The sequence below is a fragment of the Diorhabda sublineata genome, chromosome 10 (genome assembly GCF_026230105.1).
Source record: "Diorhabda sublineata isolate icDioSubl1.1 chromosome 10, icDioSubl1.1, whole genome shotgun sequence".
NCBI lineage: Eukaryota > Metazoa > Arthropoda > Insecta > Coleoptera > Chrysomelidae > Diorhabda > Diorhabda sublineata.
Genome location: NC_079483.1, coordinates 11,897,166 through 11,923,045, shown reverse-complemented (window position 1 = coordinate 11,923,045; position 25,880 = coordinate 11,897,166). Strand labels below are relative to the sequence as shown.

Sequence of the window (25,880 nt, the reverse complement as noted above, 5' to 3'; positions counted from 1 at the left end):
TGCATTTTATCGAAAAAAGTGTGATCAACAAAAATGAAGCTTATAAAAAAAACAATGACAATTAGCTATATTTTAAGATCTTATGTTCTACCTAAAGCAAGTTGTAGATACTTCAATAGCTTTTGTTTTACGTATTTGAGTATTTAATCTCAAATAACGGGATAAGGGTACATTTTTCAACAAAAAGCCAAAGAATATTTTTTTGAGTTTTGAGGGAAATTATTTCATAAGCTTTGAGGAAACGATACAACTTCTAATAAAAATACACTGAAGTACAGGTATGCTAAATTTGGCAGTTTATTCCTGAGCTGAGTGATACAGGTTGCTGGTAACCTAAGGGAAGAAATGCAGAAATAAACTGGTCAGAGATATTATTTATTGGTAGCAATAAACTATGTACATATAAAATTGAATGTAAACCAAGATAATTCAGCTCTGTTCCATCTGAATTAAATTTTGTTTTAACATTATATATTGTTATAATCTATTACATAATTATTCAAACCAAACATTTTTTCAGCTTCTTCTAGGAGCTCCGAAATTGTAACAATGAATTCCTAATATTCTGTGTACCTCAGATATTAAAAGAGATGCTCGGTTATTTCAAATTAGAAAGGACAGCGGCCACACTGTAGACCAATTTGGCTAACTGCAAAAAATGCATTTAAAATTAGTAACAGTCATATATTGTTATCATCACGAATAGTGCAAAAATGTTTTAATTGATCGAACTTTGTGATTAGAACAGTTCGCCGGTTGAGTGTACAAATTTATGTTTCTAGTATCTACTGCTGAATATTTTAAAAACTCTTGCATTCAATTTCTGTGCGTATCCACTTGCAACAAAGCACTCCGAACGAACCAAACGCACCGCACCCTCCAAACAATCATATTTGCGCGCGGTCCGAGCACCCTATAACAAAACATTTTGCGCGGAACGTTTTGGTGTTCACTGCGTTTCCACCAGTAATGAGTTCGGGTTTGTTTGTGACTTTTTTGACTTAAGTGCATCTGATATTACCATATCCGCTGATGCATTTTAATTATAGAGGAATTAGAGGGTTATAAGGAAGACAAAAAAAAAGAATAGAACGAAAAATGTAGGTTTTTCCGGCGTCAAAAATTTTGCCTTGCTTAGTGATTCAGATTATATGCATATGAAAAATTTTATAAGGATGGCCGCAGAATATTTCGAAAATCTAATATGTCTAATTGGTTCTGAAATAACCAAAAAAGATATGGTATTTGTTTCATGTGGTGTCGATTTATTTAAGGTTTAACTATTCATAGCCAAACTATTGATATTAACAACTTACCTGTGTTAAAAATAGGTGGTTGACAGAGACCAAATTATGAAATGATATCTCCCATGGATCCCTTATATTTGTAATTATCATCAGTAACATTTTCTTGTTTTTTATATTCCAATCACTCCAAGAACTCTTGTATAATATGTCGCGTAGTTTTATTGACTAGAAAATAATCGGAAGATCTAAGATCTGCCTATATTATATGAAGTGGGTCATGCCGATACTTGGCAACATTCTTAAGATGTATCGGCATCTATAATTTATGATAATTTTCTTCAGAATGTCTCTTTATGTCGAATGGTTTCCTTGGCGTGTACAACGATCTAAAAATCTACATCTCCTGAACCTTACATTTTATCGAGTTGAACAAAGATGTTGCAAAATCGAATGAAAAATCATTTTTGTTACCTTTAGATTGTACAGGTTATCCCTATAAAAGTTACGGATTGTTAATCAATGGTCTTCAGATAGTGGTGTAGAGATATTTATAACATCAAACACACAACATGGACATAAGTAATCATCCATTGAATATTCATAATGTTCGAATGTATAATTTAGAAAATATACTTCGCAACTTTAAATGCCTATAACTCTGTAACGAGGGGTCGTATGAGAATATTTTCCGCAGGTCACAGCAATATTTTCATGTCATCTACTCACTCCCGAATTTTTTGCCCGGAACACCCTGTATATTAGAACAAATTGACTTCACTAACAGTGAACATTCCATCCATTATTATGACCTGAGAGGTAGTGTGAACAGTTTTATCGGTATGAATCTCATTTACGGTTCTAGAAATTCCAGTTTATTTCAGTTCGACTAATTTTTATTGTGTGTTATTGCTCAAACTGGAAATTGAAGAAAACTGCAACCCTTCCAGACATAAGATGTTTTGATTGAAGTTATATGAAAATTCCTTGTATATATATGTTTCCATTTTTCGAAAAATTGATTAGAAATTCATTTCCAGCATATCCGGAAGTTGTGGATAACTGAAACAGGTTTTTCGAAATACTTCCGTTTATATTTTTTTTTTTATAATAATAATAGTGCACCTACATATAGTTCTAGCTCATCGTAGTATACAATGTACAAAAAATGTTTTATAATTTCAATCCTTTTGAGAATTAAAAAACAAAGTGTATTTCTAGGTCATATCAATACGTAACCTTAAAGTTCTACTTAGAGTTAGCTTTTTCATAGTTTTTGATAGAGAAATATATCCAGGGTGTTTCAAAAAAGGTGATACTGTCTCTAGAATAGATAGAAAACTGAAAAATATTTAGAGTTTGTTATATTCAATACTACTTGGTACGAACCGTGTAACTAGCGCCCTCCATGACAATCAGACTTAAAACGAAATCATAGGATGTATCAGCTTCCAAAGCATATGCATAATTTTTTTTAACTTCATCTTGAATACGGATGGCATTACGAAAATTTTTTACTGAACAAAACCCAAATATTTTCAAGTTTTCTATCAATCCTAGAGACGGAATCACGGGAAACACCCTCTAAAACAGCTTTTATAAGGTTTGTTTTCCAGTTTCTTTATAAATGCAGTTTGTACAGTATGGGGAATATCTCGTTTCTTTCTACTCATATATTTCAATTGATTTTTTAAATATGTATTATTAACACGTCAGTAGTCGAAAGCTACATTGAAAAATCATTCTATAATAAAATCAACGTAGCCAATCAAATTTGGAATTCCATTAAGTATAGTCAAACTAATAATGCAATAAACTTCACTCGATTATCAACATTATTCATCAATATTGTAGAAAATTTGACTTAGTTTAAGAAATGTTGTATAAAGTTACCTTAAAGTGTCAAGTATTTCCATGATATTCCAATTATGGATAAAACTTGAACGGGGGTAATTCAAGATGAACCAATTGATCGTTTTTTTGACATTAACGGTATTGTAATGACTGAATGGGTTCTAGAGGGTCAGACTCTCAACCAGATTTACTATTTTTCAGTTTTGGTAATACTGCGAGAACGAGTTGGTAAAAAACGACCCGATTTTGCATCTACCCATAACGCGCTATCTATAAAGCAGTATTTGGCCGGTAAGCGTACTCCAGTGCTCGAACACCCGCCCTACTCACCAGATTTGGCACTGTGCGACTCTTTTTCATTTCCGAAGATAGAGTCTAGTTTCGAAGGTATCCTATTTGAGTCGTTGGAAGCGGTAAAGCAAAAAGCGGCAGAGCTCTTAAAGGCACTCATCGAAGAAAACTGCTTCGATCACTGGAAAAAAACGTCTGGAATGCTATGTGGCAGATATTTGTGTTGATTTAATCATTAATTCACAAACAAAAATAACTATATATAACAATAAATGAAGTTTTATGGAAGAATTCTTTCTTTCCTTCAAGAAATATCACCCGATTTTAATTGTTGCTCCCAATGATATGGGTTATTTAGGATAGATGAATTGTTCTTTTCGACAAAATAAGATCTCTTCCTTAATCTTTAATGGAGGCATTTGGAAAGACCGTGAAATAGTTCAAAAAAAAACATTAATTTCGCTTATATCAATGTCAATTTGTTTATATTTAATAATTTTTTTTCTTAAATTGACCAAACTTACTAAAGTTTCCAAGCAATCTTCTTACAATATCACCAGGTGAGTTTGGTTGATGAGGATATCACTCTCCAAAAACACAATTAAATACAAACTGGTAGAGATATATATCGAAACAGACATAGCCCACCCTTTACCTATGTAATAATTAATTATTATTATGTTTTTACTAAGATAATGAGATATTTCCAAAGTGAAAGGATTTAGACATAAAGAACATCGATACCAGAAGAGTTGATTTCAAAAAATACATCGGAAAAAGTGATGAAATGAAAGGTTAACGGCTGAATTTGAAGTACTATATAAATTGAGTGAGCGAAAAGAGTTTATGGTTGCAATTTCACGTCATTAGCTTCATTATTAATGGAAATATCAGTATTCAACGTGGAATAAGATTCTTTCAAAATTTTGAAAAATATCTCGAAAATGCTCCATTTTTTGTATGGGACAATGTGCAAGAATTTTATACAAAATATTATGTGGTATTCTTAAATGTAATAAAAAATATTAGGTTATATTTAAAAGAACAATGTTGAAGCCTTCTTTCGGTTTAGCCAAAAGAGTCACATACATGACAATCTTATATTCCAACTCAGCGTTTTTCAAAATCTACAGCCTCGTACTTTTAGATTTTCAGCATAATTGTATCCGCCATTACTTGGAATGAAACTTTTGGAGCTACACTCTGTAATTATAGTATAATGGAACACCAGCAAAAGTTAATGAATAAAAAAAATTTGAAAAGACACAGACATATTTTATACAAGTAACTGAGTTTTTTAAAAAATACTAATCTACACAACGAAATAAATGTAAATACAAATTTAAAAATAAAAGAATATAAGAAAAACTATCAGAATAAAAGAAGTAGTGTAAAGTGAACAAAACAATTAAGAAACGCAGAGACGTTATAAAAATAACCTAAAAATGCGAAAGTTTCTTCTTTGTGTTGAGTACTATTATATTATATAGTAATAAACATATTCCACTGTCATACTACCTATTTCACTAACGATAATAATTATAATTACCTGATCTGAGATACTTTGACCACAGATGTTCAATAATACCGAAATTGAAAGAAAAGTTGCAGTCACCAAATATATTTTTATAGATTTTGATTGATACGTGTTCTAAAAAACATTAATATTCATTAATGAGGAGTTGTATTGCTATTTCACATTATAATTAGGCAAAAAAATATACGGAAGGAAAAAATTTGCTTTTGTAACATCCTATGCACTCCATTGCTTTTTTATTTACAAGTACATAGTTGTGATTTAGAAGAAAAATGAAGTAGCTCCAAAAAAAAAAACATTTATTTCTCAGCTATTTTATGAGGAAACATATTCTAGGTTATATTATAAAATAAAAACGTTAATTTTATGGGCTAGAATTTGTTAGTGTGTATCTTCCGAAACAATTACCCATATGCATTCGCGTTTACCAAGCAAGTATTACAATATTCCAAAGTATCGCGTCTTTGTCCTCTTTTCTTCTTTACTTATACGATATCTATTCGTGGGGTTGATTAATAAACACTGTCTCTTACGTTCTTTATCTATTTAAATACTAGACACTACACTTAACTAACTTGTAATAATTCGATTACTTTACTAATTCGTCCTGTTTACTACGACTACTTATTATAAACTGAACTTAACTGCGCTAAACGAGCTCGCTTATATATACAAACGAAATTATTGAAGAAACAAAACAAATAAACCAATAGACCTTAAGTCAAAGTAAGTTAAAGGCGCCGCGCATGCCTTCGCCGAATATTAGAACTTCAATGTATCTACGCAGAACCGACTCTAGGACGGTGACACGTTCATAACAAAGTGATCGATCTTCGCGGAATTCATCTACGAGTTGATCCACTATTATTTCGTCGAATTTCAAATGGAACCGTGATTTTTCGTTCTCGCTATTTTACACACTTATATAAAATCTATAAAATTATGGTAGACATCTTCAATCCCCAAAAGAATATTTTCCTCCACCACTTGAAAGATTTTCTTAGGAAACAGTATGATGATGCGTATTTTTCCGCGCGATCAACACAACTCATTGAAGCCGTGTAGATAACAACAATTTTTGGCTTTTCCTCATTTTGTTGTTCTAACAAATCTTGTTTTTGTAATGAATCTAGAGTTAATACTGCTGTTTATCTGTCTCTTATCTTTCCAGGACCATGAAATTCGAGTATTGACAGGGAAATAGGGTTTCATATGATTATCGAAGGTAATATTACGATAATATGGGAGAAGTCAGCCAAAACGTATATGCCCCATTTTGCAGACTCTTTTGGTTAGTAATTGGTTGAATATTCTAATAGTGAACATATTAAAAAAAATGCACTAGTGGTCAAACAATCCTACACTTCTTGAATCTTTGGGAATAGTTGTATTCCTTATTTCGTTATTGGCGTAACTATTTGTTCCTAACACAATTTTGTAAGCACGCTTCTCCAATTTCGGAAAGATCGTTGCTATCCACTTAAAAATCCGGAGCACGCCCTTTACCTACCTACTCGACGTTAAGATTTTGTTAAAAGCTCAATATTTCACGGTGCAAAAAAAATGTACAATCACTGGCCAATTGAAATCAAATCGATATAATGTTTTTCCACATTAGAAAATTTTGTATGGAATATAACGGTTTGGATTAAAAGTTCGAAAAAATATGTTAAACATACTCATATATTGATAATACCAAGTTTAACTATTACTTACGTTTCTCATATTGTAAGTACACATTATTGCAGTCATTGATCCTGTTGCACTCAGTATAATCATACTGAAGTTCTGAAACATCTTGATACTATCGAATGCTCTGAAAATCATATATCAACCAAGGATAAAGTATTTTTTCATTTATTTGTAAGTGCTCTGCAACCTCAACTACTACAACATTTTTTCCTTTCATATTTACTAGGACTTTCTCAACAACTATTGAACTATTTCAATAAATACAGAGAGCATAATACATTATCAGAATGTTTTACTAAACTGAAATCTAGAGCACTCTAAAATAAGAGAAATAATATTATATATTAAGTCCCTTGTAATAAATATGATGCTGTTAAAAAAAAGAGAAATCCTTGAAAAGGAATTAAATACCAGGAAAAGAGAATTTTTAGAAATGGTTCACAAACATAGGAAAAATACCTAAGTAAAATTCATAGTAACAATTATTAGTTTTTGATGCAACTACGAATAATTTAATTGGTATACTCGTATTTTTGAAATGTAACAAAGAAAAATTATTTCTTGGAGTTGAAAAAGATTTTTATTTCCATTATTATATTTTTATTATAGAGTTTTTATTGTTAATGTCAAGTCATATTTTGATAAAGACCGAAATAGAACGAAACGCCAATATTTACTCTTTTTGTTAAATAAATTTTCATTAGGACACCTAAAATCGAAAATCAATTCAATGAAATAAAGTCATCTGAATGAAGACAATAAATCAGTACATTATCCTGAAAAGAAATCCCATCTGTTTTCACTTTATCACGTTGCGATTTATTTCGATTTTGAAGTTTCAAATATTTATTTTAGAATGTCACCCTTTTTGTTTCTAATACTGACGAGAATAATAATGAAATAATAGAATCAAACATACCAAAAGATATCGTTTAAAGTGAAAAAATTATATGGAAAGGATTTATGGACTATGGCAATGGTAGAAAGCATCAAAAGATGGAGATCGGACGGTGGAAGTACTGGAGTTGATTTTAAAGGTATGGGCTGAGGACATTTTGAAGAAATTACGTTCAAAAGGAATGAAAGTTATTATTGACCCATTCAAAAGTGTCGTATTTCAACAAGAGCGAGCTATTCTATACGATAAAAACTGCAATCAGATATCTGCAAGAGGAAACAAGGTTCGACAGCATTGAGTTCCGTAGAAATAACGAAAATTTCAAATTTATGGAATGAAAATAATCCTGAAAGACTACAACAGAAATTCTATCAAGGCCGCAGTAGAATAAGCTTAGCAAGGTATAGAAGCTGCTTGCTTGTTTGACTGACTTTTTTGTGTTAAATCAAACAACCATGTATTCAGCAAGACTTGTCAAGGTGGTTCAAAAATGTGTATTGAAAGCAAATTTTCAGCAGATAAAAACGACAGCAAAGTTTGTCCTGTCAGATTATTCAGAAAATTGATGTCAAAAGGGACTCAAATATTATAATAAACAGAATTAATTGTCACTGAGAATCCGAAAATGATCACTGGTAAGACAACATGCTCATTGGAGGAAATACGATTCAAAATTAGACAAAATGGTCTGCCAAAGCGATTGGTTTGAATACCAAGGAAAAATTACTAATCACTCCAATAGATCGACTGTGGTTGGTCGATTAGCCTAAAATGTACAAGAGCAAGAGCTTATAAAAATTATAAAAATTACGGGTCACAACAATGGCAACTCAAGAAAACCCTACTCGAATATTGACGAAGAACATCATAATCAAACTATTATCAGCATGCGTATCGGAAATACATATTCACATAACTTACATACATTAACTTTTCTAATTGTTGTTTTTTTGTTAATTGCAATTGCAAATAGTTTTTTCTCTAAGTTTTTTGTATAATTGGAAAACAAAACCTTCGAACATTGATTAATTTCATAAATTCTGGAGCTTGTTGCTTACAGACAAGAGTCCTCCGCTTACGACGTCGCGTCTCTGTCAAGTCACAAGCTTTCGAAACCTGTTATAAAATTTTTTTTGAACAATTAACAATTTTCTTGGGTAATTTCTACTGAAAATCAAGGAAACACTACAATCGAACATATACGGCTTTCATGGAATTGAGAAATATCAATAAAGTAATTTCTTTTTCTGATAACGGCCTATTTTACGAAAAATTTCGTAAAAGGACACGCTAACATTGAATCATGGAATGAATTTAACATAGTATTCGAACGTGCTTCCATTCAACGAAAAGAAGACTACCGAAAACATTTACCCAACAAGAAATAAATAACTATATCATAGAAGCTCCAGATGATGTATCCCTCGCAACAAAGTTAACAAGTACATACATACTATGTAAAAATTATTGTGCTTTACGCCACATTCGAAATTTTTTGAGTTTGAATTTGTCATAGGTATAATGAAGGCTTGAAATGGGAAGACATTCAAGATTTTGAATCAACCCTCCTAATTACCATACCCAAATCTAAAACAAAAACTGCCAGAAAATATACTGTGACTGGTTATTTTTACAAACTATGGAAGAAGTATATTGATATTCGTCCAACTAATGTGATAACAGCACGGCATGTGGTCCACACAGAAACATGGTATTAATAAATTTGTATATATTATAAAACAACCTACTTAAAGTTACTGAATGCAAAGCCATACACCCTACATAGCTTTTTTAAGACTTCTGCCACCTTGCTGGTTGATATACTGGTCTTAAGCTATGACAGAGAAAGTTGGTTTGGTTAGGTTAGGTTAGTTTAGGTTAGGTAGACGTTGCGCGTCGGTAGATATATAAATTCTAGGAGTGTATCCTACACGTGAAAATAATGTGAAAAAACTCATCTAGCTTTTCACTTATATCAGAATTTTAACATTATCAAAGTATGCCTAGTTCGAGGCTCAAAGTTTATTAGAGTTTTTAACAAATTGTGCTAACATATTATCATCTGAACGCGCTGCATCTAGTGGAAGAACTATTATGTATTATATTCTGCAACTACTAGATTGCCACTCAATTGGGAATTCCATAAAAAAGGATTACATCCTTATCACGTACAGAGAGTACAGCACCTACAACCAGATGATTACGCTAACCGTATGGAGTTTTGTCGGTGGATAAATAATAATCATCGTGTTGTATCGAGTATACTCTTTACGGATGAAGCGTAAAAGCTACATTTACCCGTGATGGCATAAATAATACTCGTAACTATCATGTATGGTCGGACGAAAATCCCCACGCAACAGTCGAAGGCAATTTTCAAAATCGGTTTTCTGTAAACGTGTGGTGTGGTATACCTAAATTTTTAACAAAATGAATTACTAGGCCTACAAGAGGATGTTCCTGTAAATATTAGAATGCAGATGTACTATCAGCACGATGGAGCTCCTGCACATGTCTCTCGTCAGATCAAGCAACATTTGGACGAACGTTTTCCAGGGCGTTGGATTGGTCGTGGAGGTCCCATTAATAGGCATGCAAGATTTCCAAACCTCACACCACTAGATTTTTATTTATGGGGATGGATGAGAGATTAAGTCCACAAAATAAAAGTGGACACACGGAATGCACTAATTAGACGAATTGAGAATATTGAAGAAGAAAGAAATGAATCAATTGCGAGAGCAACAGAAGCTCTTCGTAGACGAAGCAGAAAATGTTTAGAAGTCAATGGTGATATTTTTGAACATTTATTGGAAGAACGCTATGATTAAAAAAATTTTTATGTGATAATTTGTTTATTTGTTAATATGCTATAACTTGGAAACAAATGAAAATCGGATAAGAACATATGAGTTTTCTTACATTATTTTCACGTGTATAATACACTCCTAGAGTTTGGTGCGCTCCTCCCGACTCACCCGTAGATATGTATGTGTTATTTATATATAATATCCGTTCTATTTATCTTTTTTTCAGAATGGATCGAGTAGAAATGAAAAAATTAGAAACAATTTTTTTTTGAAAGGTCTAGAGACTTTGCGGGTTCGCTGTAATAAATGTATCCAATTAAAAGGAGAATATGTTGAGTAATAAAATATATTGACATTGAAATTTTGTTTGGTTCTATAGTAGGCTAAGAATTGTTCAATATTTCCTCGTAGAACTCACAGTAATGTGCTTGAATGCAAATCGTTTCATACAAATAACGAAGTATGACGTTGGAAGCGGTTTCAACCAACGGACCTAACTAAGACGTCTATTAACAAAAGACTAATCGATTATTTAATATTGAGTATAACCATCTAACAAAGTATTATGTATAAAATTAGGTTCAATACTACTACAGAAATTATTTACCAAGCAAACCCTAATTATTTTCCACATTATATAGTAAATAATCTCCTTATCCTAATCTGACGCGCTCGACTATTTTAGAGAATCGATTTTTTCTACTAATCTGACGGGTCCCCTGAGCACACTTTTCTCTATTAAGGTTTCATGAAGGCTGGAGATACTTATCATGGGTAAGTTACCCTACTGAAAATCCCCTCTTAGGCTCTTTTGCTATTATTATAGAGTGTGGTCTTTAATCGCATACAATAAATCTTAATACTCTAACACAATTCCATTCAAATTGTCTTAAATTTTTATTTATTTTCTCTGGAATAGTGCATCTCTCAATTATAAAAATGGTCTATACCATAATTCGTGCGGTTTGATAAGAGATGGCGTAACTTGTATAATATCGTTCCAATATTGCGAACCTGCATTGGAAAGCTATTGTAATTGAACATCTTTTCAATATGTTTGTCATTCATTTGAAGCGTCAACAACAATAATTTCTTTTCACTCAAATATGTCGAACTTTGTTCCCGAAAAAGTGTTTAATATGAAGAAAAATGCTGCCGAAAGTCATCGTATTTTGGTTTATAGTGAACATGCTTTAGCTTAGCGAATGTGCCAAAAGTGGTGATTTTTGATTGGAAGACGATAAACGTCTTGGGCAGCCAAAAAAGTTTGAAGATAAAGAACTGGAAGCATTACTTGATGAAGATTTTTGCCAAATACAAGAAGAGCTCACAGAATCTTTGGATATCACTGAAGCAGCCATTTCCAAACGTTTAAAAGCAGCTGGATATATTCAAAAGCAAGGAAATTGGGATTCACATTAACTCAAGCCGAGAGACGTCGAAAGGCGGTTTTGCATGTCCGAAATTCTGATGGAACGTCACAGAAGGAAGTCATATTTGCATCGGATTCTTACTGGTAATCAAAAATGGATCCATTACGACAACCCCATGTGCATAAAATTATATGTGAAATCCTGCCAACCAGCCAATTTAACAGCAAAGCCAAATATCCATGGTGCGAAGGTAATACTCTCTATTTCGTGAGATCAGAAGGGTACGTTGTATTATGAGCTACTAATTTCGGGTAAAACCATCAATGGAGAACTCTACTGAACACAATTAATCCGTTTTAGGAGAGCAGTAGCTTAAAAACACCCGGTATATGCGACCAGTCATGAGGCAATAATTTTCTATCATGACAACGCTCGGCCCCACCTTGCTATTTCGCTTAAGAACAATTTGGAAAACAGTGGATGGGAAGTTTTACCTCACCCGCCTTATAGTCCAGACCTTACCCCTTTTGATTACCATATTTGTTCCGGTCGATGCAGAGCGCCCTCACTGAAAAACGGTTTACATCAGAGCAAAATATCAAAAATTGGCTTGATTCATTCTTGGCTGCCAAGCCGGCGCAGTCTTTTAGGATGGGTGCCAGAAATATGGGAAAAGGTCATAGCTTTAGATGGGCAATACTTTGAGTAACTTTTTATTTAAATAAACGTTCAAATTTTGAAAAAAACGCACGAATTAAGTTATAAATCACAATATATAGAGAAGAAATTTATGGTTCTTCACTATCATTTTTCGAATAAAATAATCCAGTTAAGACTTTATTTGTAGATACGTTAAACTTTTTCTAGAATCTGGATGGTAGATCCTGAGTAAATTTATATTTGTTTAAGTTTATTTTTGGAAAAAAGGTTGTGGACTGGAATCTGGAGAAACTTTACATTTCTTCAAATATTTTAGAATATAGTATTAGTGCAGACTTTACGTTATATGTTTTCTATCGATATATTTGACAGAACCGTAGATATTATTTCTTTCACCCAATTGGACCATTTGGAAAAAATTATTTTTATGTTGAAAGTAAAATTTATCAAAACAGAATTGAAAATGATATCACGACTTACTTTAAGATAGTTCTACAGAACCGGTAGATTTTTTATTCTTGCCATAAAGACTATCTTTTCTCTCTTTCATTCTCTTTCACGATTAAGCGAGTAATAATCGTAAAATCTCAATCTAGCATTCTTATATCTCATCTTTTCTCTATTTTACTTCCGGAGCACCTCAAGATGAATAAAAGATCATTTACATAGTTTTAAATAATGAGGATTCATTTTTATTTCTTGAATATGAATGAATCAACATCTTATTTTAGTTTTGATTTAGATTGCCGAATACTCTATACTTACGTTTTGAAACAACACCGATATTTGACAACATTTGAAAGATAATCGTGGATTAATTCTTGATATCTTCCATTTGTCGTATCAATATTCATTTTCTTGTGTAAATTCTGTTTAACATACTCATTGAGCCACGTCAATTGGAATTGTATATGAAATGTGAAATAAATTAAAAACAATAGTGGCTGTACGGTTGCTAATCCAGCTGAAATAGAAGTCCAGTATTTTGATATTCAACAAACACAAGCACTAAAAATAATTTAATCAAAATAGTGATAAGATGTAACAGGATAAATGTCCTTCCCTAATTTGCGGATTCTATCTGGTCGCCTACTATACACTGAAGCTTTTATTCATTTAGGCCGCGTTCACACTACGTAACATGATCAAATAATTTGTGTTCTATTCGAGCACAGGATAGTAAAATGTAGTAAAATGTACATAAAACATGTTTAACAATAAAAAATTATATTTTACAATTAATCTTAGCTTTCACCACAAGCGTCCATGAGGTTCAATGAGAATTTGTTTAAGTATTTTAAACAACATTAAGTACAATAGCGATCATATATAATTTGAATATAAATTCTTTTAAGAAACGAAATTAGGAATGTCGGGCAATTGTACGCTTGACCCTATACGTCCAAGCGATCGCTGAATGTCAATTCTAATTGGAGAGACTCGTATTGCACACATATTGAAACAAATCTGATGTGGTATATTTCAGTTTTACGCTTGTTTTATTGGATATGAACCTTTTTGTGACACTAGATTTATTTCATTACAAATTCGTAAGAAAACCAATTATCGCTCTTTGAACCGAGGAGACTTCACGAAAGCTCTTGATACTATAGATTCTGGAAGAAAAATTTGAGAAGTTTGCAGGTTAATTAACATTCACTAGACAATACTGAGAGCGCGCAGAGAGAAAAACTACAGATCCGTTCCGAAATTAGGAAGACCTTCCATCTTATCAGTTAAGATTGAAACTCACGTTTTCTAATTAGTTAAATCAATTCATGGATTGACTTTCTAATATAAAAAAGTTAATAGTATTGGACACGATTATAATAGAACTCGCAAAGAAGTAGGCAAGGATGGGGTGCAATCATTTCTTAAGAGAAGCCTCTAAATTAGCCTAGGAATTCTGAAATATGTAAATGGAATGACTTCTTTCAATCACGAATTTGTTAAAACTATTTTAACAAATAACAAGTACTCTAAGACATTTGGATTTTTTCCTGTAAACATTGTTTACCTCATTAACTCGATATATCAAATGAATATCATCATTAATTATGCATCGATATGTCCACGCGACCCCTCAAATTTTATTCAAATCCTTTTAAAAAAATATCAAAGTAATCTAATTGTACTTGTAATTCGTCCACTGAAATCTCTCTACATGCGTACCGTGTTATATGAATAACCATTGATATTAATTATACAGAGTGAGTTTTATGTATGAAACGCCCCAATTATCTCGAAAATGGCTTTTACGCTTTTTATCAATTTTTGTGTACTAGGATCTTGTGATACCGCTGGTATTATGGTGGTATTTACATTGTTGTCAGATCTGTCCTTTATCCTGAAAAATAATCAATTTTTTTATTTTAAAATGAATCATCCTGCGATTTTTCCCTAAGAGCTGTCATTTATTTGTAAAATATGCTGAAACTTCGGGGTCGCTTATTACTAAAAAAATTTCGCGCCACGTAGAGTCTGATGGAAATAACGTCTCCGGCTCCGGCTGAAAAAGAAACTGTTGTATCTCCTAGAAAACTCAACACTTCGGGACGAAAGTGCATTTTACTCGTTACAGTCTCTACTTTTTAATTGCATCTGAAAAAAAATTCATACTTGTAAAATTTTCTTGGAAAACAACACAAACGGATTTGTTTTTTGCTGTTTGCTTGAGTGAACACCCAGCAGCGAACCCTTGCTTGAGGTCGCCAATTAGACGATTACCTTTAAAATGAGACTAATCATACCTTTGAGCTCACTCTGTGATAGGAAAAGAACTAATTTTACTAATATTAGATTTTTTCATAGTTGACAAGTTACTTTTTCATAAGTTGTTGAATACCAGCCATTTTAGTAAAACAATGAAAAAACTGAAGCATACATTTTATAGCTGAGTTGTCGAGCTTCAATTCCCTCTTCAAATAAGTTCGTTAAACCTTCGGTTACCCATCAAGAATTTGGAAACTCGCCAAGAGCTCCAAAACAATTTTTTTTTAAATCTTTAAATTCCAGCTCGGCATTTCATTTCAGAAATTTACCTCTAAATTTTAAATCTTTTTTGAGTTATCCGCAAAAAATGCACTATTGAAAAAGTCCAGCAACACGAAATTCGCTTCTTGTAATTTGAGATTAGGAAAAAATCACAGAGATTTTTTGATGTAAGAAATTTTTTAAAATACATTTTTGATCCCTATACTTTTTTCGAAATTCGGCAGAGATTCCGAGTTATTTGCAAATTTCAAAATTTTGTAAACTTAAACAAAAATATATCGCTTAGCAGCCAAAATTTTGATGTTAACTTTCACTGTATCGATAGAGCACCCTCAGAACTACCTAGATCCAGAAAATCAGCGACATAACTAATTTTCGTGGGTTTTGGTTCTAATTGGGCCGTACTCACTGGACGACATAAGAGCCACATGAAGCGGCAGAAATTACTTTTTTGTCAGTAAAAACATATTCATAAATTTATTGTACGAATTAGTAGAATTAATACAAAAATTATTCAAGATAGTCATAACATATGTTAATGTATTTTACACAAAATCTTACATGATTGTTTAATCTCACATTAAGGTCGTATCTATATACGATGAAGTTTTTAGTTAAATAATTAAATATAATATCACGTGCAGACAATCCGCATTATGACTTAAATGAAGTATGAGTTGAAAAATATAATTGTGGTACTTACCAGCTATTAACAATGGAATGATGAGCCAAATATAAATAATATCAGGACCGTCGCCATAAAATCTCTTAACAGTATAAAATGTGAAATTTTCGAATCCATCATCAATGAGAAAAGGTAGACATAAAAGATGAACGCATACGCTCAATATTGATATCACTATCGATATAATATTATAGTTGCGAGACTTTTTTAAAATCTTTATCTCGAAATTTGAAGTTTGCGTTTCTAGGACTTTTGAAATGATACTCAAAGTTGATGCAATTTTTACCGATTTTGACAGAAAGTGACCAGAAATAATGAGACCAGCGCATCCCTGAAAAAATTCGTCATTGAACATAAGAAATATAGTAGAAAGATTGAATTTATCTAGAAATTTTCAATACATTTCATAAAATTTTATCAATAACTTCGATAACCATTTTCTAAATAAAGATCGTTCTGTATCGAAGTATAGCATGCGCCAACTAGGAAGTAATTATGAAATTAGTCGTATTCCACCAATATTGAGTTTCATCAATCTCATACCTAAGGACTAGTGTTTGAAATATTGTGATTGGAAGAAGCTAACGGATATTGAGCAATAAACAACAAGAGAAATTATATTCTACGTATTTAATCATTCCAAAAACAATATATGTGAGCTGGAAACTTCATAAGTAGTGAAAAATGAAATATCTGAAGCAACAGGTGAGTGTCTTCGAGTGTAATTCGTGTAATATAATACATCAAATTTTTTTCTAATTGCTGTGGATCTATTTTGTCATTTGTAACCATCAAAAACAAAATAATAAGAAAGTTTGAAATTATTTATGCATCTAAGAAAAAGAGTCTCATTTGAAGATTTAACTATCTGTCTGGAAAAAAGCATCAATACTTATAATTTGTGAATGAGTTGCAGAAGCACATATTCTGATATCGAAGAAACAATGCCAGTCTGTAATTCGTCTACAACTCTGCTAGAAAAACTCTTCTACAGTCCCTGGAGCTTATATGGAGAATCTGGAGACATACCACTTTCTTACTGAAGACCATATCTCAGCATCTCATACGCTATCTTTGTATTATCAAATACAAAAAATCCTGTAATCTCCAACGTCGTATCTGATAATTCTAAGAAATAATTCAACCAGCTCCACTACTCCTCTCTATCACAAAGTCAACACATATCTATCCAGTATGAATATGCAATTCTGAAATATCTTCAATATATCATCAATAGATGCTATCATGGACAATATTTGTACTACAGACCTAGAACTTGCTCACCTCAAAAAATTAGAAAAACCAACAAACATAATAAAACTAGAGAAGATTGAGTGAATACGCTAATTTTTATAAATTAATCATAGATGCTTCAAAAAACCAAGATGAATCTGGCGCCTTCTATTCCGAAAATATGACTATGAGAAAACTTCTCGATTATCAATGGAAAATTAGACTCCACTCAACCTATACGAGTTCATTCCAAAGGGGACAATAGTGACTGGGACATTTGTGAAACATGAATGAACGCTCTGTACACCCTACTACTAATTAACTAACAATCACACTGATCCGTTATCATCGTTAGAGACTCAAGGTTAACAGTTTCCTCTGAAAACGATTATTTCGTTATCGAAACGCACTTCAGAGAGTGTAAGTGTGAAAAGTATGCTCAGCATAAATATCACCAACGGTTCCAGGAATTCCAACTAAGTAAAAGAGCTGGAAATGGGCCATGAGCTTTTTTTTTTCCCAGATGGACATTTCAAGTCTTCTCATCCTCTTGCCAAAAATAAATAGTGTATTGGAAAGTTAGTTTTAGAAAAATAATTCCTATCATTCAAAACACAAAACAATCAAATTGCTCATTAACAATCTTAGGCAGTACTTTGAATGATATCATTTCCAAGCTTTTATTACTCTTTGACTTTGTTTCCAGTCGTAATAACCCTAGGACATTTATAATTGTTCGAAACAATTTTATAACAGATTTCGAAAGCTTGTTGCTTGGACACAAACCGATGCCGTAGGCCTTTCCTTCCCTTAGTTCTTTTTAAAGATAAAATTGGGACTTATCTATGTGCATCCGAAATAGCTCCATCCCTCAACTAAATTCCCAGTTGTTGGAGTTAAGTCCTTTGGGTGTGATTCAAATTCCAGTCTGGCAGCTGTAGAACTGGGGAAAAATAAAATAAAGAAAGCAACGGAAATACAGATGGAAATTACTGAAAAATGAAAGAGTAAGTGAAATAGATTTATACAAAAAGGAACTTACGTTACAACATATAAAAAAACTGAATTCATATTTTTTTAAAATAAAACCAAACAGAAATCTATTCTACTCTATTCATTATGTTCCCCAAATAAATTTACACGGAAACTATTACGAAATTCGCTTGAATCAAAAGGAAATCCACAAAACTAACTGGTATTTGTGTGAACACAATATAACAGCAAAGAAAAACTTTCTAGCGAATATAGGATCACCACAAATTTCACTGAATTATAATTGTTGTGGAATGTAGACAGTTAGAGGACGATTTGATAATATACAGATTTTATTGAATTCTTCGATTGAATAGTGAGGTCGATAACAAATCAATATTCTCAAAAACTCGAATGTTAGAATGAAAATAGAAATGAATGCTGAGACACAATACGTGAACAAAGGAATATTGTGTTTGAAGAAAAACGTAATAAGCTGAATAACATGTTTACCAGCAACTTTTGTGTACCCAAATTCTTGTAGATTTGTATTTATATTGGAAACGGAACAAAGAAAATAGATTTCTGTATGGTTATATTTCGAAAATAGAAATTCAGTTTTTGGATATGTTCTTATTCCCTTGGGCCCTACCCAAATTCTATTTTTCAAATTCAAAAGTATACCGTATACATGGTCATTGAAAAGTTCGTAAAAAATATAAGTTCATATAGCAAATGCTAGTTGTTATAGCGGATACTAAAAGTTTGTGTTAATACTAAAATCCTCCACCAATTATCTGTTTCTCATCTCAATTTCTGTTAATCAAAGTATAAACGTCGATATTGATGTATAAAAATTAAATATGAAAATGAATATATACTTACACACTGTGAGAAGCAGAACAACGTGAAGTATTCTGTAAGCATTTCAATGTTTGAGTTATTTTTTAGAAGATGTAATCCAGGGAATATAAAAGTAATCTCAATGATGGAAAAACCGAATAAATAAATGTATTCCATTATCCACAAATGATTTTGGTTTTGTCCTAATGTTATTATATTCATTATCAATCCAACTGGGTCATCTAAAAAATGTCGATGTTATTAGTACAAAGCAGGCAACACTTTATGAGTGAATTGGTATGTCAATCAACAGAATAAGCCGCGGTACTTTGAGTGATCATACGTTCTTGGACTCAAACTGTAGTGTGCTGAATTAGTATTGAAAAGATATAAAGAGAAATATGACAATTTTTCAAGAACAAATGGTTCAATAATAGATTCAAATGGTGTAATGTGGAAGCTGTGAAATAATTATAAATCATAATAATAAGTGATTAATTTAATTGTTTATGAAATGTTACTGCGAAAATTTACGCAAACTATAGAAGGTAGACACAAGGAGAATTTCTCATATGCGGGAAACGTCTAGCTGTATACGATAAAAAACAGTACATTAACCTTCGAGAATGGCGCTAGTGTAGATAAAGGGTATGGTATATGTTATGAAGTTACCATTTTACGAAAACGTGAAAACAACGAAATTAGCGTTTTCGAATCCAAATTATATCTTCGCTAGTTTTCAACGTAAAAATACCGAGCACCGAATCATTGAGGCCCAAGGATTGGTTTCGTTGGAACGGGCGGCTCCCTTTCTTACCTCGAGAGGCTTGAGGAGATCCATGAATTTCAAGCCATCTCGATCGACCCGCTTTTGCAAGCTATACCTGAAATTTTCCACTTTCCGAGATTTCTTCTTCCCGGTCAACTACCATTACGACTTGGAGGGTCCCATTTAGCAGAAGAGTTCACCATCTACAGGAAAGTACCGCCACGTATATCACTGACATTCAGACCCTCATACGTCATGGCTGCATCACCTCGGAGCAAGAATTAAATTGGCTTTATAGGAATCTAGGTTTACGGAGGTCGCTCGGGAATACTTCGTCTCGATATTGAGCAAGCCCAAGTATCATCTCTACTTATCAATATAGACTACGCCCACCCCCGCATTCCAAAGCCATCACCCCACAGCCGTAATTACTCAACCGTTCTTACCACTGATTCCATTCGCAAGCCACCGCACCCAGTGACTGTCACTGTAATCGTCAAAACCGTCTAACAAGTATCTGTCCCTACAGCAAGGAGCTAGGTTTGTTTGTCAACCCATTGCCAAGAACCGAGAATGCTAGCGATTTGGACAGACTGAAAATTTTTGTAATCAGTGTCGAGAAGTCTCCCGATATTTTCTGTCCGAGATGTAAACAGGATACAGTTCTGCCAAAGGGATTATTCATGTTCATGACCAGAAAACTGCTAGAGCACTGCGTCAACAAGATATTGGATAGACAGAATAGAAAGGTTGTGGGATACATAAAGAGTACCGAAAGCTTCAAACCTGACAAGCTCCGCTCGTATGTTCAATGGACAATACGTTACCATGGAGAATCCGTTACCTGAATTGGCACAACCCATTGAATGAGCTGATTAATTTCATTTATTTTTATTCCTCTTCATATATATGAAAATTTATGCGATTTTATTTTTACAAAATTACAATTTCAATCAAATCATCAATTATGCAATATCCTATACAATTATAGGAACAAAGTCTACCCTACAAACAAAATAATGAATATGAGGGATATTCATAAAATCTTCAATTTTTGAACTTTATATTCTAAAATCTTAAAATATCTTGATCAAGTTCAACATATCTTGATTGTTAGTTTCTTGGTGTCCATCATTCAATGAAAATAATACAATATCGAAGAGTCAAATAGTAATGGCTGAGATTGATAGAATTGGTAATCGAAATAGATATGAGTATCATGAGAACTTACTTTCAGAGAAAAGACATCTATAAAGGTACTTGGATAATACCCTGTAGAAATGATACAAATCAGATCAATCATGTTCTAATAAAAAAGAACCTAATCACTAAGGTGTGAACATATCGTGGAGCAGACATAAGTTCGGATCATTTTCTAAAGATTAAGCAAATTTTATACGACTTTAAAGAAAAAAAATATTGAAAGCAAGAATACGATAACAATTGAAAATACTTAAGCAGTCGAGAAGAAAGCCATACACTAACTGTTGAATGAAACTGGGAAAAAATTGAACAAGTAATAACAACCACCACGAAAAAATCTCAGACCGAAAAAATCACAAAAAAGGAAAAGGTGGCTAGATGATGAAAGTGACAGTGTAATACAACAAAAAAGGAAACTTAGACAGAAAGTGTCGCAAAATAGAGGTGAGAAAAGCATTAGTGAATTTTACAATCAAAGAAATTATGTAGGATGAAAAAAAGAGAACCTTCAGGAAACCAAATAAAAACTGTAGATGATGAAGAAGAAAAAATTAGAAGATGGAAAGAATATTTCGAAGGAATATCTAGTGTCAAAAATGATATGCACTCGAAGAAATAGCAAATGAAGACAACCTTTAAAATCAACTTACGGCCTTACCGAAGTTGAAGAAGTGATAAATAAGATGAAAAACAATAAAAGTCTCGGAGATGATTGAGTGACAAAATAACAAATAAAACATGGTGGTGAATAGCTTGAAGAAGAAATTTTCAATTTACTTTCTCAAATTTAGAAAACCGAGAAAATGCCAGAAGCATTGAGAAAAGCTATTAGATTATCCATTCATAAAAGGGAGACAGAACATTGTGTGAAAATTATAGACGAAGTGCTATGCTAGACGTCAGATATTATAAAAACTGATATTAAAACAAAGATCAAATGAATTCCGGGTATACTATCAATTTTAGAACTCTACTATATCCAAGCAGGACCGACTCCACGTTCGTAACATTATATAAAATGAAAACAACTTCAGTGCATGTCATTATATGTCACAGAAAACACTCAAACACCCCTGATTATATTACCTTGATATTTAGCCGATCAAGTTATCTAAATATTGAATTTGGACGGTCAGCTATTCAAAAAGCAAAAACTGCATCAAAAGAAAATATTTATCCTGGAAGCAATATAAATAACATAGCCAAAAAAAGAATTAACAGATATTATAATTAATTGAGAAACAAAATACAAACTAAACATAGAACATTTTTATGTACCATATATACAAGGACTTTTTCAACAACTATTGAATTATTTGAACGTTACATTATCAGAATATTTCATTAAACTGAAATCTAATCTAAATCTGTTTACATATCGGTATTCAGAAAGGTTATTGAAAGATCATCAATAGAATAAATAGAAATGGAACTACATCAACAACCCATGACATATAAAAAAATAATTCCAATTATATTATACTTATCTACAACTACATCATCATCATCATCAGAATATATTATTCAAATCATTCGTAAAGACCAATTGTACTAAGATTAATGCCAATAATTCTATTTTTTTATTTGTTTCTGTAGTTTATATAACGTGTGTTCTCAAAAAGAATTTTTAAATTATGATGTTTTCTGCATTCGAATTTTCTTTTTTAGCTCTGGCAGTAAGGTTCCAAGAACACAACATAAAAGTGCAATGGAACAAAATGTCTGGCATATAGTAATATTGTAAAGTTTCGTTTTGATGCAAAGAAAAAGGACGGTTTTTGAATTCATATTTTTCAAACTACCCTGTTAAAAGGATAGTTGTATATAATGCAACAACTAGAAGTAATACAATATGATACATATTCTTTGGGAATTGTTATATTTTGTATGTTTAGTTATAAACCTCACTTTTGAAATTGTTGTTATTCTGGTATTAAATATGTTTTAAAATATCTCCAAGAGGAGTTTGAATATTTTGATAGAATTTAGATAGAAGATTTATGTGACATTTTTCTCATTAAATGCTGTGCTATAATGAGTGTTTATGACCTCAAAAAGAACCAATAAATTATGAACCATACAATTACTTTTTTAAAATTGTCCAGTAACGGGATTGATGTCGTTTCTATGTCAAGCTATGAAAAATCAAGTTATTACTGTGCTGAGAATGAAATAAATGTTTTGAATCAATCTTTTATAGACACTAAAATCTATAATCGAAAAATGTTTAATTGCTACTCTTTTGGTTTCAACAGAATATAAAGTTGAATACCTATAGCAGAAAAAGTGAAATCTCAATGAAAAAAGAATTTTCAAATTATAATTACATTACTAAAAATATATTTGTTTGAATCAAGCATTGATTTGGTAGACTGGTACTAGTACAGAATTTAAATAAATTTTGAAAATTACATTACAAGGAAAGTCGTATTGACAGTGATTAGAAGTGAAAATAGAAAATACTCAATATTACTTGCCGGTGAAATACTTGATTTTCCGATTCATTTCACATATGCGCGATAGTGCCTCATATTTGCGTTAATATGAATTCTTTGGGATTTATTTCACAATACCAGTCGAAACAACACGTGAAGTTGCCATTGCCATTGCAATTCACGATATATATTTAAAAATAATCTAAGAATTAAGATATTTATATGGGCACGTATAGAATGATGCCTACTCACTATAAAATTTAACATGTACAGCATGAGGATGAAATCAAACAGAAGAATATTTACGAAAATATCTAACAAAAGCATATCATAAACCTATAAATGTTTCCACTGAGGAGCAAAAAAGGTTATTAACGATCTTAGTTATTGAATTAACAATGCAGTAGTCTGGAAATTGGGTCATTTCAACTCCTGGTTCCAGCCTTAACGTTTCCGGAAGTTAGATGAATTGGAAGAAAATCGTGAGACACAGACCACAAAAATAAAGAGCTCCAACCAAAAAATGCGGAAACTAGAACTAAATAAAATCGTACTTCGACAGTTTCACGTATTAGTAATACAAATAATCGAAAAAAGTGAATTTTCAAACTGGAACCTAACACATAAAAGCGATATCTCTACCAGAGGCCTTATTGGTGAAATTCCAGATTAATGTGTACTTTTTTGCTAATAAAAATGTGGAGTTTTGGGTCAGAAATTTTTTTTAATATAAGTTGAAAAACTCAAAAATCGCAAATGCTTGTTGTATGTTTCAACTTTTAACCAAACCAGAAAAATATTGTTATTTGCTGAATTAGTACATTTTAGTACAATTTTTTTCGTGAATTATCGAATTATCGATTAACCGTATGGCTAGGGAATGCAATACCGTTAAAAATGTTCGACAACGGTATTTCGGTATTTTCGTTTTAGAACGAGTCATAGCGGTAAAATACCGATATTGGTATTATTGTAAAATATGTAAACAAAATTAAAATTTACTTATCATAGGATATGTTATTATTTAGGTGTAGTACAAATATATGTCTAACACTAAAAATCAAAATATTCATTTTTAACTTAACATTTAAGAATAATTTAACAAAATTAAATCCAACTTTTTCAATCTATATTACATACATTCGTATAAGTGATCATTATTTTTGAGGAAATTGAAATATGACATAAAAAACATATAAGATACAACGTACCGTCGTCTTGTAGTTATATGTTGTGCAGCCGAAAAGAATCGCTCTAACTCCACACTTGGTGGTATTATTAACAAGTATTCATATTCATGCATCACCCTAATTCCATGCTCTTCAAAAAAATTTGTAACTCCTTTTCAAGTTAAGTTCTATTTCTAGTATTTTGTTTTGTTTCTTTGAGTTTGGAACCTTTGTCATTGCTTTGTTAATCACATTCTCTAAACTGTTTTCTAACGAAACAGTTGCAGTATTAATAGCGGAGAGAGATGTAATTGGTGTACCTTCAAAATCAAAATCTTCAATATCGGTATACCGGTATTGCATTCTCTAGCTGAGCAATGAATTTTGATCGTTTATTGCGAATAGTCCAATTTCTATTACAAATATATGACAGTGATTTCAAAGCAACTTCTAGACCATATATTTTGTTACTATGGATATTTTCCTCATAAATTTTCACGTATTTAAGATATTAAGAATTAATCGATTGGTTTCTATCCCCCAAAAAATTTCTAACTAGAAATCATTTGAATATAAACTAAAAAATACATAAACGCAGGATTAAACTGTAAAATTGAAAAATGTTATGAAATATAGATAGGCCAACATGTCTAAATATTTTTAGATTGCAGTTGTAATTGAAATGCCAAAACAAATTACTATTTGCTTTAATAATTTCTATATATCCTTATAACTAGATTAGATCGAAAAGCAAAAAAATTCATCCAATAAATTATAAATAAAAAAATCCTAGTTTTGACACATGGAGAAATTTATATTTGAATTGATAATTAGAATGAATATATACGTCAAAAACAATTTTTTGTTCAAACTCACCCCTCATAATGGAACAGTTTGTGTATTGGACTAAGAACTTTCCTGTAACCAGTTTCCAATAGAAATGGCGATATTCATTCGATCAAGCTTCTTCACCAACGTCTCTAATATTGTTTTATTAATGAACGATAGACATAGAAGAGTATCGAATATTCGATTTTAATAACTAGAGAAATAATTATAATGCGTTCAGAATTTTTTTAATTCGAACGAATAAACAGAGTGATACCACTATAAGCATATCATTGACTGAGATACAGAGCTCTGTATGTTTATTTGATAGGAGACGAATAAAAACATTTAATTTTTCAGTTTCATTTTTGTATTTTTTGCTTTGGACTC

General features: G+C 31.8%; 1 protein-coding gene across 2 annotated transcripts; it reads right to left on the bottom strand.

Annotated features, from left to right (window-relative positions):
* Window positions 1-359: 359 nt before the first annotated feature.
* LOC130449496 (uncharacterized) lies at window positions 360-25,880 on the bottom strand. Of its 2 annotated transcripts, XR_008910446.1 has the most exons (10): window positions 25,539-25,880; window positions 19,129-19,328; window positions 16,057-16,369; window positions 13,125-13,323; window positions 6,643-6,742; window positions 4,939-5,040; window positions 3,429-3,570; window positions 3,138-3,368; window positions 1,317-1,633; window positions 360-649 (listed from the first exon to the last, which is right to left on the bottom strand). XR_008910446.1 is itself a non-coding variant. In XM_056787348.1 (8 exons), exons 1-8 carry the CDS (start codon window positions 25,543-25,545, stop codon window positions 599-601), a joined length of 1,128 nt encoding a protein of 375 aa, XP_056643326.1. In that variant the 5' UTR covers window positions 25,546-25,788; the 3' UTR covers window positions 360-598. The 2 variants fall into 2 exon arrangements, 1 of the variants encoding a protein (XP_056643326.1); XM_056787348.1 differs by lacking the exons at window positions 3,138-3,368; window positions 3,429-3,570 and having other exon boundaries at window positions 1,317-1,472; window positions 25,539-25,788.

Bases quoted from the DNA above. Each gene is read 5' to 3' on its own strand.
- LOC130449496 (XM_056787348.1), bottom strand. The intron at 5,041-6,642 runs GTAAGTAATAGT...AATGTTTTTTAG, and splicing joins GTACTTACAATATGAGAAAC to AACACGTATCAATCAAAATC. The intron at 650-1,316 runs GTAAGTTGTTAA...CATTTTTTGCAG, and splicing joins ACCACCTATTTTTAACACAG to TTAGCCAAATTGGTCTACAG.